At 37.2% G+C, this 11,673-nt stretch overlaps 2 protein-coding genes and 1 long non-coding RNA gene across 4 annotated transcripts; 1 reads left to right on the forward strand and 2 right to left on the reverse strand.

Annotated features, from left to right (window-relative positions):
* Positions 1-62: 62 nt before the first annotated feature.
* On the reverse strand, positions 63-6,780 carry LOC104791997 (condensin-1 complex subunit CAP-D2-like). Its single transcript, XM_087454261.1, has 16 exons — positions 6,247-6,780; positions 5,554-5,876; positions 5,288-5,448; positions 4,004-5,192; positions 3,701-3,892; positions 2,881-3,534; positions 2,595-2,771; positions 2,381-2,448; positions 2,070-2,292; positions 1,893-1,992; positions 1,675-1,790; positions 1,528-1,585; positions 1,289-1,440; positions 941-1,205; positions 483-800; positions 63-401 (listed from the first exon to the last, which is right to left on the reverse strand). Exons 1-16 carry the CDS (start codon positions 6,380-6,382, stop codon positions 319-321), a joined length of 4,215 nt encoding a protein of 1,404 aa, XP_087310387.1. The 5' UTR covers positions 6,383-6,780; the 3' UTR covers positions 63-318.
* Positions 6,781-6,875: 95 nt separating this feature from the next.
* Positions 6,876-7,963, forward strand: LOC104791999 (uncharacterized). 2 transcript variants are annotated; one of them, XM_087454267.1, is made up of 2 exons: positions 6,876-7,068; positions 7,817-7,963. In XM_087454267.1, the coding sequence occupies exon 1, from the start codon at positions 6,876-6,878 to the stop codon at positions 7,020-7,022; it is 147 nt and encodes a 48-aa protein (XP_087310393.1). In that variant the 3' UTR covers positions 7,023-7,068; positions 7,817-7,963. The 2 variants fall into 2 exon arrangements, with proteins under 2 accessions (XP_087310393.1, XP_087310394.1); XM_087454268.1 differs by having other exon boundaries at positions 7,851-7,963.
* A 2,926-nt stretch (positions 7,964-10,889) lies between these two features.
* Positions 10,890-11,590, reverse strand: LOC147942875 (uncharacterized). Its single transcript, XR_015560394.1, has 2 exons — positions 11,401-11,590; positions 10,890-11,163 (listed from the first exon to the last, which is right to left on the reverse strand). It is a non-coding gene; the product is annotated as an uncharacterized LOC147942875 (long non-coding RNA).
* Between the last annotated feature and the right edge of the window lie 83 nt (positions 11,591-11,673).

The following is an 11,673-nucleotide window of genomic DNA, read 5'->3' on the forward strand; positions in this document are numbered from 1 at the left end:
ACGAGTCCCCATAAGGATTATGGACATCGCACTGATATATTCGTCAGTGCAAAGAAAAAGAGTAGAAAACAAAAGGCATTTGGTACAAAATTAATATAAAATTTGGCCACAAGGAAGAGCTTGTTCTTGCAGTGATACTTGGACGAATTGGCTATAATTTATCACAAGTTCACAACTAAGCAGTGACCAATTTCTGGGCATCATAGAGAGAAACCAATTTAGTGACCAAAACAGACGTAGTTTAATATAAGATAGCTCTCGAGATGTTGAGCAATTTGACCAGACACATTCTCTCTCTGCATATACACAATGTTTCTTCTAACTTCTACTTCCTGACCTCAGGTTTCTCCTGATGTTGCTCGATGACTCTGTACTCTTGCTTTCTGATTCGCCTTCTCCCCCTGAAAACCTTATAACTCTTTACTTGACTGTTTCTAAGTTGTGCGAGATTGTTAAAGATACAAAGGGAAGTTTTCACATACCGCCATTAGTCTTTTGGTTTAAGGAACGAGGATTGGGGGTATCACATTGCTCAGAATCTGGCTCTTCCTCGGAGTCAGATGGCTCTTCCTCCGAGTCAGATTGCTGATCCTCTGAGTCAGATTGCTCACCCTCGGTCTCAGTTGCATTCAAATTATCCCCTGATTCTTCCATTGATGGATCCACGATTTCAGTCTCAGTTGCAATTAAATTATCGCCTGATTCTTCCACTGATGGATCCACAATTTCAGTCTCAGTTGCAATCAAACTATCGCCTGATTCTTCCATTGATGGATCCACAATTTCACTGTCTGAAACATCTGAGAAACACACAAAACAGTCCTTAAACAAAGGAGAGAGAATATCTGATGTTTAGAAAGATTGTCGTTAACTGGCATTTTATTATCATATGCCTGGTACAGCGAACTTTGCTTTAGCACCAAGTAAAAAAATTACTAACCTTCACCTTCATCTTCGTCTTTATCTTCATCTTCCTCTTCGTCTTCGTCTTCATATTCATCTTCATCTTCATCATATTCTTCTACAGGTTCTTCTTTCACTTTGCTAAGGACAGCAAGAGATTCCATGGTCTTGGTTTTCTCTCGGTGAACCTCGGCATTTCTTGCAGTTTCTTCTTGTTCTTTCTTCTCCATGTGGAACTTGTTGATCTTCTCTTCAAACTCTTCGATGCAAGCTTTGAGTTCTGGTTTCGCAAACTTCTTTCCCTGTTCAGATTCACAACCAGATGTCAAACTCACATATAGCATGAAAAGAATGGCAAAGTTGACAAAAACCAGAGACACCGGACCTTATTGATTATGCTTCTAAAGTTCTCGGTCACCAAATCCTCTGCTAAAGCATGCTCGTAAGACTTAAATGACTCAATAAGTTTTTTGATTCCTTTTTCTGTGAATGTCAGCAGCGAAAGAGAATACGAAATGTATTCCCACTGTTTTCCATCTGCAAGTTTAGGTGTAGATGTCAAAGGGATATACTTCCTATTAATCACAAAACAGGTGTAAGGATATATCATCAACACATGCATACCTGTGACTCCGCTAAATCTATTGCAAAGCTTCTCAACCAGAGCCTCCATCTGTTTGTCCTGGAGATTGTTGAGGATACAGATGAGTGATTAATAAGAACAAATACTGGGTATATTAACGCCAGTATTGATTTGGAAAAGCTATATACCTTTTTGATGGAGCCGATCAAGAATTGCATGACATTGCAGAATGTCTCCCTCTCTAAATTACGGTTGGATAACTGCCCAAGTATATCAGGAAGTAGATTGTATATGGGATTCGATCCTGGATTTGTTTGGCAGAAAAGAGGCTCTCAAGTGTTAAATTTGATTCAAAGGTGGAATATGTCATGTAATTGTAAACTGTAAAGTACATATTGCAACTGACCTTTCTTAGAAAGTTCATGGAAAAATAGTTTTGCGAGACTAGAGATCCTCTCTACATCATCTTCTATACATATAGCCATTTCATTGATATGCCCTTTCACCTGAAATTACGATTTATAGAGTGAAACCTCAAACTATAACTGCAGATATTTAAAGAGAGGGAGGAGAGAGAGGTTACCTTCATCATATCATTCAATATAAGATGTGAAAGGACCAGGACAGCATTTTTTCTGACAGAAACTGAAGCATCCCGTAACCTGGCATACATATTTTCTGTCCAAGGTTCTAAAAGATTTGGAAAACGAACTGCCAAGTCTCCAAGTGAAAGGGTGCAATTTGACCGGACAACTTCGGACGGTGCATTTTCAACAACTGTGAAAAGAAGCTGGAGATTGGATTCGCTGGCATACATTAAGTTTTAATGCATTAAGTAAGTATATGTTCAGTTTTGTAAAGGATAAAAAGAATATAATAAAGATTTAGTCTCACCAGAAACTTGCATCAATAATCATAAACCTGCATAATGCAAGCATTGCGGAAGCTTGTAGTTCAGGATGCTGTAAGAATGGAAAGTCAAAAGTTTTATTTATCATGCACTGTATATAACCAAATAAATGTAAGCGCAAAAGAAGGAGATAAAACGAAAGCTTATAACTTCATCACTCGACATGAAACAGAATAAACGAATTGAAAAATTAACTACCTTTTGCAGCACAGAAAAATTCCTGCAAAGCTTTGAGAGAAAAGTTGCACACTCCCCAATCAGATTCTTCTCGTTAGAACCACCGGAAACAATTTCCCTCTCTGCTCTTTCACCGAGTGTGTCAAGCAGTGCATCATCAGAGGCCGCAAGTCCTAGCTCAGCATTTATGCTATTCTTCTATAAAACAAAGAAAACATCACATGAGATCACACTAGTATGCAAAAATAACTCACTAGGGTTGCAACATTTGTGCCACCAGCTATGCTCTACGAAGATCGGTCTGTACCTCTTGTGTGGCCCCAAGGTTTTCATCTGTATTCTGACTGTCAGCAGCGGCTTTGTCCTTTTTGGTCTTCTGTCTCCGTATCTTCTGGATACAAGATTCTATATACACCAACTGGTTCATAGCAATGTGACTGATAGCGAACAAGAATCTACTGAGTCTTGCTACTTGAATTGGAGTCAGAATATCAACTTTATTATTGTCGGTATCAGTCTGTGCTTCATCTTGTCCAACTACATCAAACACAGTGCTCAGGGACTTTTTAATAATAGTAGAAGCCAAGGTTTCTGGAGTTGGGTGGATCATGTATATCGCACTTATGGCTTTATCAGCAGTAGCATAATATATGTTTTCTGGAAGCCAGTTCCCAGTGATCAAGCTTTCAAGAATACTAAACAATCGGCTGCCACTGCTGAGCAATAACTTTTTCCTATCTTCATCGGAAAGCCGCTGAATAGTAGTGCATGCAGTTCTGGCAAGTAGAGGTTCCACTTTTGCCCAACGGCCAAACCCAATATCAATAATATCCTGCATGTGTGATCCAAGAATCCTAGGAGATGACTTTGCAGCCATGCAAATGATAGATAGAGCCCCACGACTTTGCTCAGCAGTTGTCCCATTGATGTTAAAGCAAAAGAAGTCCCATAAAGCCGATATCTGCAAAGAAAAAAATGATAGAAGCTCTTATTAGCCTCTAGCAGGTGAATCAATAACCACGCTCATTATTTTTTAGTTGTTCTTGACCGTGCATAAGCAGACTACATATATCGATTGACCATATTTCGTAGCATACTCATACGCTGGAGTCACAGAAGGAACCTACCGTGTTGCTAGATATTTCACCTTTTGACACCAAAGCATTTACAATAAACTCTAGTGCTGCCTGATCTCCTATATTTGAATCTATGGCAAGGTTCAACAGCTGCTTCGCCGTGTCAACTGGATTTTTCCTTATGTAAATTGAGATGAAGGCATTTTCTACTGCCTCATAGATAGACTTATCCTGAGAAAACGCCTACAGAGACAGCAAAAAACAAGGTTTTTACCACAGATTAAGGGGATGTTAACTCAAAAATGTCAGAAGAAATGGATTCTTATGAGTTATGATATATGATAAGCACCATACCAGAGGCAGAATTTTACGGAGACAAGCTTCTGCACCATCAATTTGGAACTGCTTACACCTCATCAACAAGAGAATAGCATTCTCAACGTCAGTGGCAGAAGATGAAGCCATTAATTGAACAAGGATCGACATACTAGCTGACATGCACTTCGAGAACCTCAATCCAGCCTCAAGGGAAGCAATCAAGGCCTTGGTTTGCTCAAGGTTACCAATATCTGGAACAGATACATCCTTTTCACTGATTTCTTCTCCGTTCTCTGGCTGACAGCTATCAGATAGACTATCTTGATGCACCTTACTTGTAGCTTCAAGATGCAAGTCATCGATTTCACCATCTCCAATACAGGACTCACCATCTGAAGTTGACTCTTTTGATGCATGCTCAGTAGGGAGGCTTGGTTCAAGTTCATTCAGTTTTCTTTTATACTGCTCCAGGGTTGCCTCAAATGAAGCTATTCGAAGCTGTGGACCAAAGGGGTTATGTTGCAACATCGTGATCAGTAAATTCAGTGCGGATTTTCTAACAATTGCACTCTTATCTTCCAGTCTTCCAGCAGAAATTGATGCAACCTCGTTCCATAGGCCAATTGAAACAGAATGCTCTTCACACAGTTCAGCCCACACCTGAAGAACTCGGCTCCTTGTATACGCTGAAACATCTCTACATCGTTCGAGCAAAATTTCCAACATAGCTTGCTTAGTTCGCAGACGAAGGGACTTGGAACTCATTTCTCCCTCGGCATCATTAAATGCTTTTGCAACTAATTTTCCAAGAACACCAACTAGTGCGTTTCTTATCTTGTATGATTCACCACCAAAATGAGGGACCAAAACTCCAACATTTGTCGACACTAGTTTTGGCATACGATCAGCAAGCTCGACCAAGAAACGTCCCACATTATCAGCCCCAACTGTATCTTTAACGTAAGATTTCGGGTCAGTCCTCCCAATATCTCTAATGATTGTCACGGCCAGCGTACCATCTGAATACTTACTTTCAGCTCTAGCAACTGCATCAGCAACGTGTACAACAGCAAAATCGTATTTGTGTATCAAGTGCATGATTGAGGCACATGACTGCACAATGTAATGGTATTTTGTAGCAGATGCTCCGATGATGCGGCACAGTGCATCTTTTGCTTCAGAATCTTTTAATATTGTGGCATTCTCGAAAAGAGTGAAGGAGTTTCTACAAGGAAATTATATGAAAAAAGTTGTGAGGATCTACTTTTAACATGGAGTGTGCAAGATAAACCAGATTCACAAGGGCATAGAAATGATTACTTGACAATGAAAGAGAGGTAGTTTTCGTCAAGATCTGACGATCCAAAGAGCAAAGACAGGTTGATCTCAAGAGAATTTGCAATCAAATTGAGCATCCTACCCCTCTGAGGTTCCCAGTTCCATGACTGGATAATTTGCTTTTTCCTCCCTCGTGCTGCGACCTGTTCATCCACACACATCACTATCGTAAAGTCCACAATAAGATATGAATTTCAAACAGTGCAATATTTACATTATCAGTTAGAAAAAAAAAGAAGAGAAAGCACCTTTGTGCTGTCAATTGAGCTGATGTGTGACTCTTCAGTCATAACAATAGTGAGGAGAAAGAAAGTATAAATCTTCAAGGCATTGCGATGCGATGTGATCCTATCAATGATTGGAACTTCATCCTCCTGATCTTGAACAGACCGTGAGATCGAATCAACATTTGGAAGAAGAACACTTAGATTAGACCGGAGGCTCTCCACAAGATTACACTTGCAAGACGGAGGAAGACTAAAGAAGCTCCTGACCAAAGAGTAAACACGATCAAAAACATCTTGATCTTCGACGCAGAAGAGTTCTCTATCAGATAAGTCAAAAGATACACCTGTTCCACAATAAGAAGACAGTCAACAAAATGCCTCACATATCAATTAGTTTCAATTTCGATTTTTGCTTCCCTGTCAAAACATTTTGGACTCTGTAACTTAGAATTTGAGCTCTTTTACACATACAGAATAAAAACTTCACATTCAACATAACTGACGATTCGAGTGACTAAAGACTAACTTCACAACCCAATTTCGGCTCAAATACCAATTACAAAATCAAATCTAAAGCCTCCCGGAGTGAAACTACTAAATTGTCTATCGAGTTTCTCAAAAAAATCACACAGCAAAATTAAAAAAAAAAAAAAAAAAAAACAGATAGGCTCGTGCACTGGAGAAAACGATGAAACCCCAAAAAGAGTAATTTACCTTTGACGAATTCTTCGAGATCGGAAGGGCGAAGAGAAGTCACATCGACGATATTTTGAGCGAAGAGGCGATGATTGTCTTCCGGATCCTCTTCTAGGGATCGCAGAATTTGGGGGAAAACAAACGGAGGAGCCATTTCTCTGGAGAGAGAGAGAGAGAGAGAGACGTTGCTCGGAGACGAGAGAGAGAAGAGAGAGAGAAATCGAACTTTTGGGGGAGATTACAAATTTCAAAATGAAATTGAAAACGGCATCGGAGCGGGAGTTCATGAGGCCAATTTAACGGGTCGGGTTCCAAAAAAGAATCCGGGTCGGATCCCTAATTTTTGGATATTTTTTTTTGAAAGTCTGGAATTAAATAAAGCATTGATGACGATGCGTTTTCCCGTCGACTAGACTGGCCCAGACAAGGACGTAGCTGGTGGTAAAAACTCTTTAACACGTGGTGAAATCTAAATGGTTGGAAGATCCTTGAACGTACCGAATCATCTTTTTTTATTATTATTTTTATATTTTTTTCCCCAAAGCTTTTTTTTTGGCCACTCCAAATGCAATGGCTTCTTCTCCGGCTAATCATTTGATCTAACAAAGAGAGAGAGAGAGAGATAAGTAGAAAAAGGAAGGTCAGAGATGGCGATGCCGCTGGGCATGGCGATGTATCTGATGAGAATGGTTTGGTTATCTCTGAGTGGTTGGGTCTTCACTTGCGTGGCTATCGCTGACGAGATTGCTGGTTCTCTAAGAAACGGAGATATTGGTCCTTTCCATGTCGGTTGATCCCAATTTTCCAAGATTTTCTTTTAGCTCTCTCCTTCTGTTCTGTGTGCGTATCTCTTTTTCCTCTTCCCCCCGAAGTTTACGTTTTTTCTTTTTTTCTTGGCTCTGTGTTGTTTTCGATTAGAGTTGCTTCAAATTCCCTTACACGGTACAACCCCAAAATTGAGAATAGCTTGGGGTTAATAGAAGGCAACAAGATATATCATAGTTGTTCGAAAAAGGGAACAATTTTACGACTTGGAAGTGACTTAGTATCTGTATGAGTCACTCAGTGTGTGTCTGTGTAACTAATGTTCTGTTTCATATATGAGACTGTATATCTTTATGGTTCCATTCCATGGATGTTGATGATGCTTGTTTCCTTGTTATTTGGCTCAACTCCGTTTTTTTGGTATCTCAAAGTCGAGATTTTATTTTTAACTCAGCAAAATCAACATGTAGCTGGCTATGTTTTTGTGTTATTTTGGTGTTCTTGTGTTGAGTAGAAGTATGCTCAGGAATCAGGATCATTCATATGCTCAGATTGATTTCTCTTTTCTCTATATGAGACAAAAAGAAAAAAAAAATGCAAATATGATCTATATAGGCTTAAGTGATTGTGATGGAAAACAGTTCTAGGAAGTGTTTCGATCACATAATATATATGCCGACATAAGTGATAGCACTTCTTCGGTACCAAAAACATTCCTGAGATCATGTTTTATATAAGTCCCAATATGCATATGTTGAATCCAGGACACTACCTTTTGTTATCCTTTTTTCTCCTTAGCTTACTAGCATTGTTTTGCGCTCAGCCTTTCTGATTTCAGGAAGGCCAATATACTGCAGGTGAGAGCACGTCACTTTGAATTTGCTGGCGATACGCAGGCAAGGTTCTACACTACGATAATTGCTGCTTGTTACTCCACTGTATGTATCACACACATTTTGGCATAGGGAAAGGGATAGAGATGAGCAGTATTATATTAGGTGTATAGTAGTTGTAATATCGTAAGTGACCTCAAACGTGTTAAAAACAATGTGTTCTATCAACTTCACGAATCATGTAGCCTCTCTTTGCTTGGAAGAATCACACAAAACGATCCACCACTAAAACTATTGAGCTTTCCTCTTTCAGTAGCTGTTTTGTCTTATGCATATCTTCCTTATATCATTTATAGGCTTATAGCCTTTGAAGTTTGAAGTGTGAGGTTCTGAATGTCGAATCTTTCTCCTTTCCTTGTTGAAAAGAGTAAGACAAAGAGCAAAGTACCAAAAGAAATGAAGGAATCGTCAAGGAGTTTGCCTTGTGCGATTCATTTTTTTTTTCCCCATGTCATTGTGTTGTTTAAAGTCTCTTTAAACTTGGACGTTTTAAAATTAAAAATGTGGTCCAATATTTTTCAAAAAATTAAGTTGTGGTCCAATTAGTATTTATTTTTCTAAATCACTTTTATTAAAATCTGAGATATTATAACTAAACTGCATTGAACATCATAATTTTACCAATACATTAACATAAGTTACATAATGCCAAGATGTAACAGCAAAGCACCTTACTTTCTCGTGGGGATATAATATATGAATCTACAGCTTTTGATATTCTTTCTCAAAACATTACAACGACTAGTCAACTAAATAGTACCAGCTAGCAAAAACATTGTCTTAGGAAAGAAAACGTATGCGCAGATCAAACACAATGAAAACAAAAAAATAACAATGTAGCTTCCATTCTCAATCAACTCAAGAATAAGTTCAATAAGACATTAAATTAACAGATACAGATATGGAAACTTTCTCTAAAGTCAAGGATTAAATTATTCACGTGAATACTCTGTCTAGGTCCTATCTTGAAATTTATTATTCCAACCTTTATTTTAAAGATACTATTGCTTTATAATTTTGTTTTTTTATTATAACTTTATCTCTTCTGTAAAATAAAAGTAATCTAGAAACTAGAAAGTATTAAAATGCAAAAATAAATGGCTATGAATGTAAACTTAAAACATTATAAAAAAATCTTTGGAGAAACTGACATGTCATAGTTTATTTGATCAACTATTGTATTATTTTCTCCCATCTTTGGTTTAGTACTAATAAAACTAGGAAGCCGACCCGCGCGGTAATGCGCGGTTAAGTGAACATTTCAAATTAGATGACATTAATTATTTATTTGTTATTATAATTCATTGTTGTTTAAGAAAGTTAACATATAGTAATAAGTTTCCTTCATATGAGAAAATTGAATTATGCTTGTAATTTTCCATGTCTTGTTCACATTTATGTACTTAATCCCAACATATTTTTGTGTTAACCCAACGCCCAAACCTCTAAAATTTGTGTATCCCAAATATAGACGCAGGTACGGCTTCCTCTCCCTAACTCTTCTTCTGATAACTCGTGACATATAAGTAAAACAATTCACTGTACATTTAATATATATGAATTTCTCATTAAAATGAAATCACTGATGACAAATTGCTTGCTATTAGCTAACTTTCAAAACCTGATAAAGAAGCATTCATGACCTGAAATACACAAATCATTAAGTATAACGTAAGCATAAACCCAGTAAGAGAAGATCAAACAACAACAAAACAGATGATGGGGGATAACTTTCTGAAAGAATATGTTGAATAGATTACTGAATTACTTGGCAAAACCTGAAAAAGCCGTATCTGCAGGGCTACAAAAAATAGGATTTGCAACGAAGTAAAGGAGTTCCTCAACATGTAAGTTACTTAGTTAAATACTCTTTTTTTGTGCTTCTCATATTAATATATTATCTCGGTTGATGAGACATTTGTTTTTTTCTTCGCCTGGAGCAACTAAATCATGAGAATATTATACTGTTTATTAACTCCAACTAAAAAAATTCCCCTTTCGTAAGGTATCAAAAACATGTGAGAGAGGTGAGAACACATGGTACCATCACATAATAGTCTTTTTTTTTAATGATCGATCAAATAGATATGTGTTATCAAATTGTCATCTACATAGGCCGGTCTCAACCGTATTAGTTGGTGAAGAGATTATAAACTCTAGGAATTAATCTTTTCAGTTCATTTTGATCATCCACAAGGAGTCAGGACCCATATGGAAGCGAGAGATCACTGAAGTGAATAAAACGGTTATACTGGCGAGTGGCGACTGTAGGATGTATCTTCTCAACTGGTGAAAGAATATCGGTAACAGTACTATCACCTGCAGGCTGCAAGAAAATTGTTAGAGGGTAAAATGTACATTGAAACGATGGTAGCAGTAAGATGTAACGTCACAAACAAAAAAACAACGGCGGCAAGTTAATGACAATAGCCACTTATGGTGCGGAATGGTGACTGATTGCTTCTGAGTTCTGACCGTACAAATACCAAAAATATATAATCAAAACCTCCAAATAAAGTGTTGCAGAAAACAGTTACATGAGAAAATTGAACTTTGTAATTTTTCGCCCATATATACATTACATGAGTATTTAACTAAGTAACATACTTTGTAGTTCTGACTCAACATTTAACAAATCTCCAACTGAAACATACATTACAGCCATCTAATCCCCAAAATCCACATAAGTGGTCTGAAACTCTACATTAATAAACCCAACATATTCATTAATGGAACAAATTCTAAAATATAGATATTTAAGAAAACATGGTTTTATATCTTTGTTTTGAGACTGGGGAGAAAGATACAGATATATCCAAGCATCTACCAAATCCATGATTACTTGCCCATCAACCCATAGATTCCGTTAACTCTAGAAATGGTAACAAGCGAGATGTGTTTTTTTTTTTTTATAAACAAGATCCATCTTTTCCTGTCTTACAACATTAATGAAATTAACAGAATTGCTTTTGACATGTACTAATGTGGAAAACAAAAAACTAAGAGACAAGAACAAACGACTAATGATAAGGATAAAGCAGTGGTAACTGGTAAGAATGTTGAATATAGGAACCGTGACTACACACGTCAACGACCCTTTTAATATATATCAACGAAGTCTCACATAAAGGAAGAATCATAAACATTGTAGATGAAAAAGCCTTGGTAAGCAAACGTTCAAGCCTTTCTCCACATGCACCGGGAATGAAACCAACCACAGATTTAAAAGAGACGTTATGAAGTTTCACCTCTTTTTTTCCTATCCATTGACCAATGCCTGTTCATAACAGCATGTTGCTGAAGATAAATGTCTAAAATAACCATCATACGTTTACTTAATCAAAGAAGAAATGTTACGAGTGAATGGAAATTGCAAATCAGGGATTCTAAAACAGAACTGAAAATGATCATACAAAGTTACAAACGAATTAAATAACTTAAGAACCAACGGATTTATTAAACAGTGGCTATTTTTTACAGTCAACTAAACACGGTTTTTTGTAACAGAACTCACTTGGTAGAAGAGGAAGAGACAAAACAAGACATCTCAAGAGAATAAGCGAGAGAGAAGTGCACAAAACTAAATAAGATGTAAGTTGAGCAAATTCCAAATATAAAGGTATGAAAAGAGGTAATTGAACAGGTTTTTACGAAGAGAAGCGTTGATTCCGCAGGGCAAAACAAAAAGAAACACGATTTGGGGAAGGGAATCAAAGAGGTGCCTTTTCATTTATTTAATAAATTAAATAATTAGTAATATCATTTTAAATCGTAACTGTTGGATGAG

Source organism: Camelina sativa, chromosome 6, assembly GCF_030686135.1.
Source record: "Camelina sativa cultivar CO46 ecotype springtype chromosome 6, ASM3068613v1".
Lineage (NCBI taxonomy): Eukaryota > Viridiplantae > Streptophyta > Magnoliopsida > Brassicales > Brassicaceae > Camelina > Camelina sativa.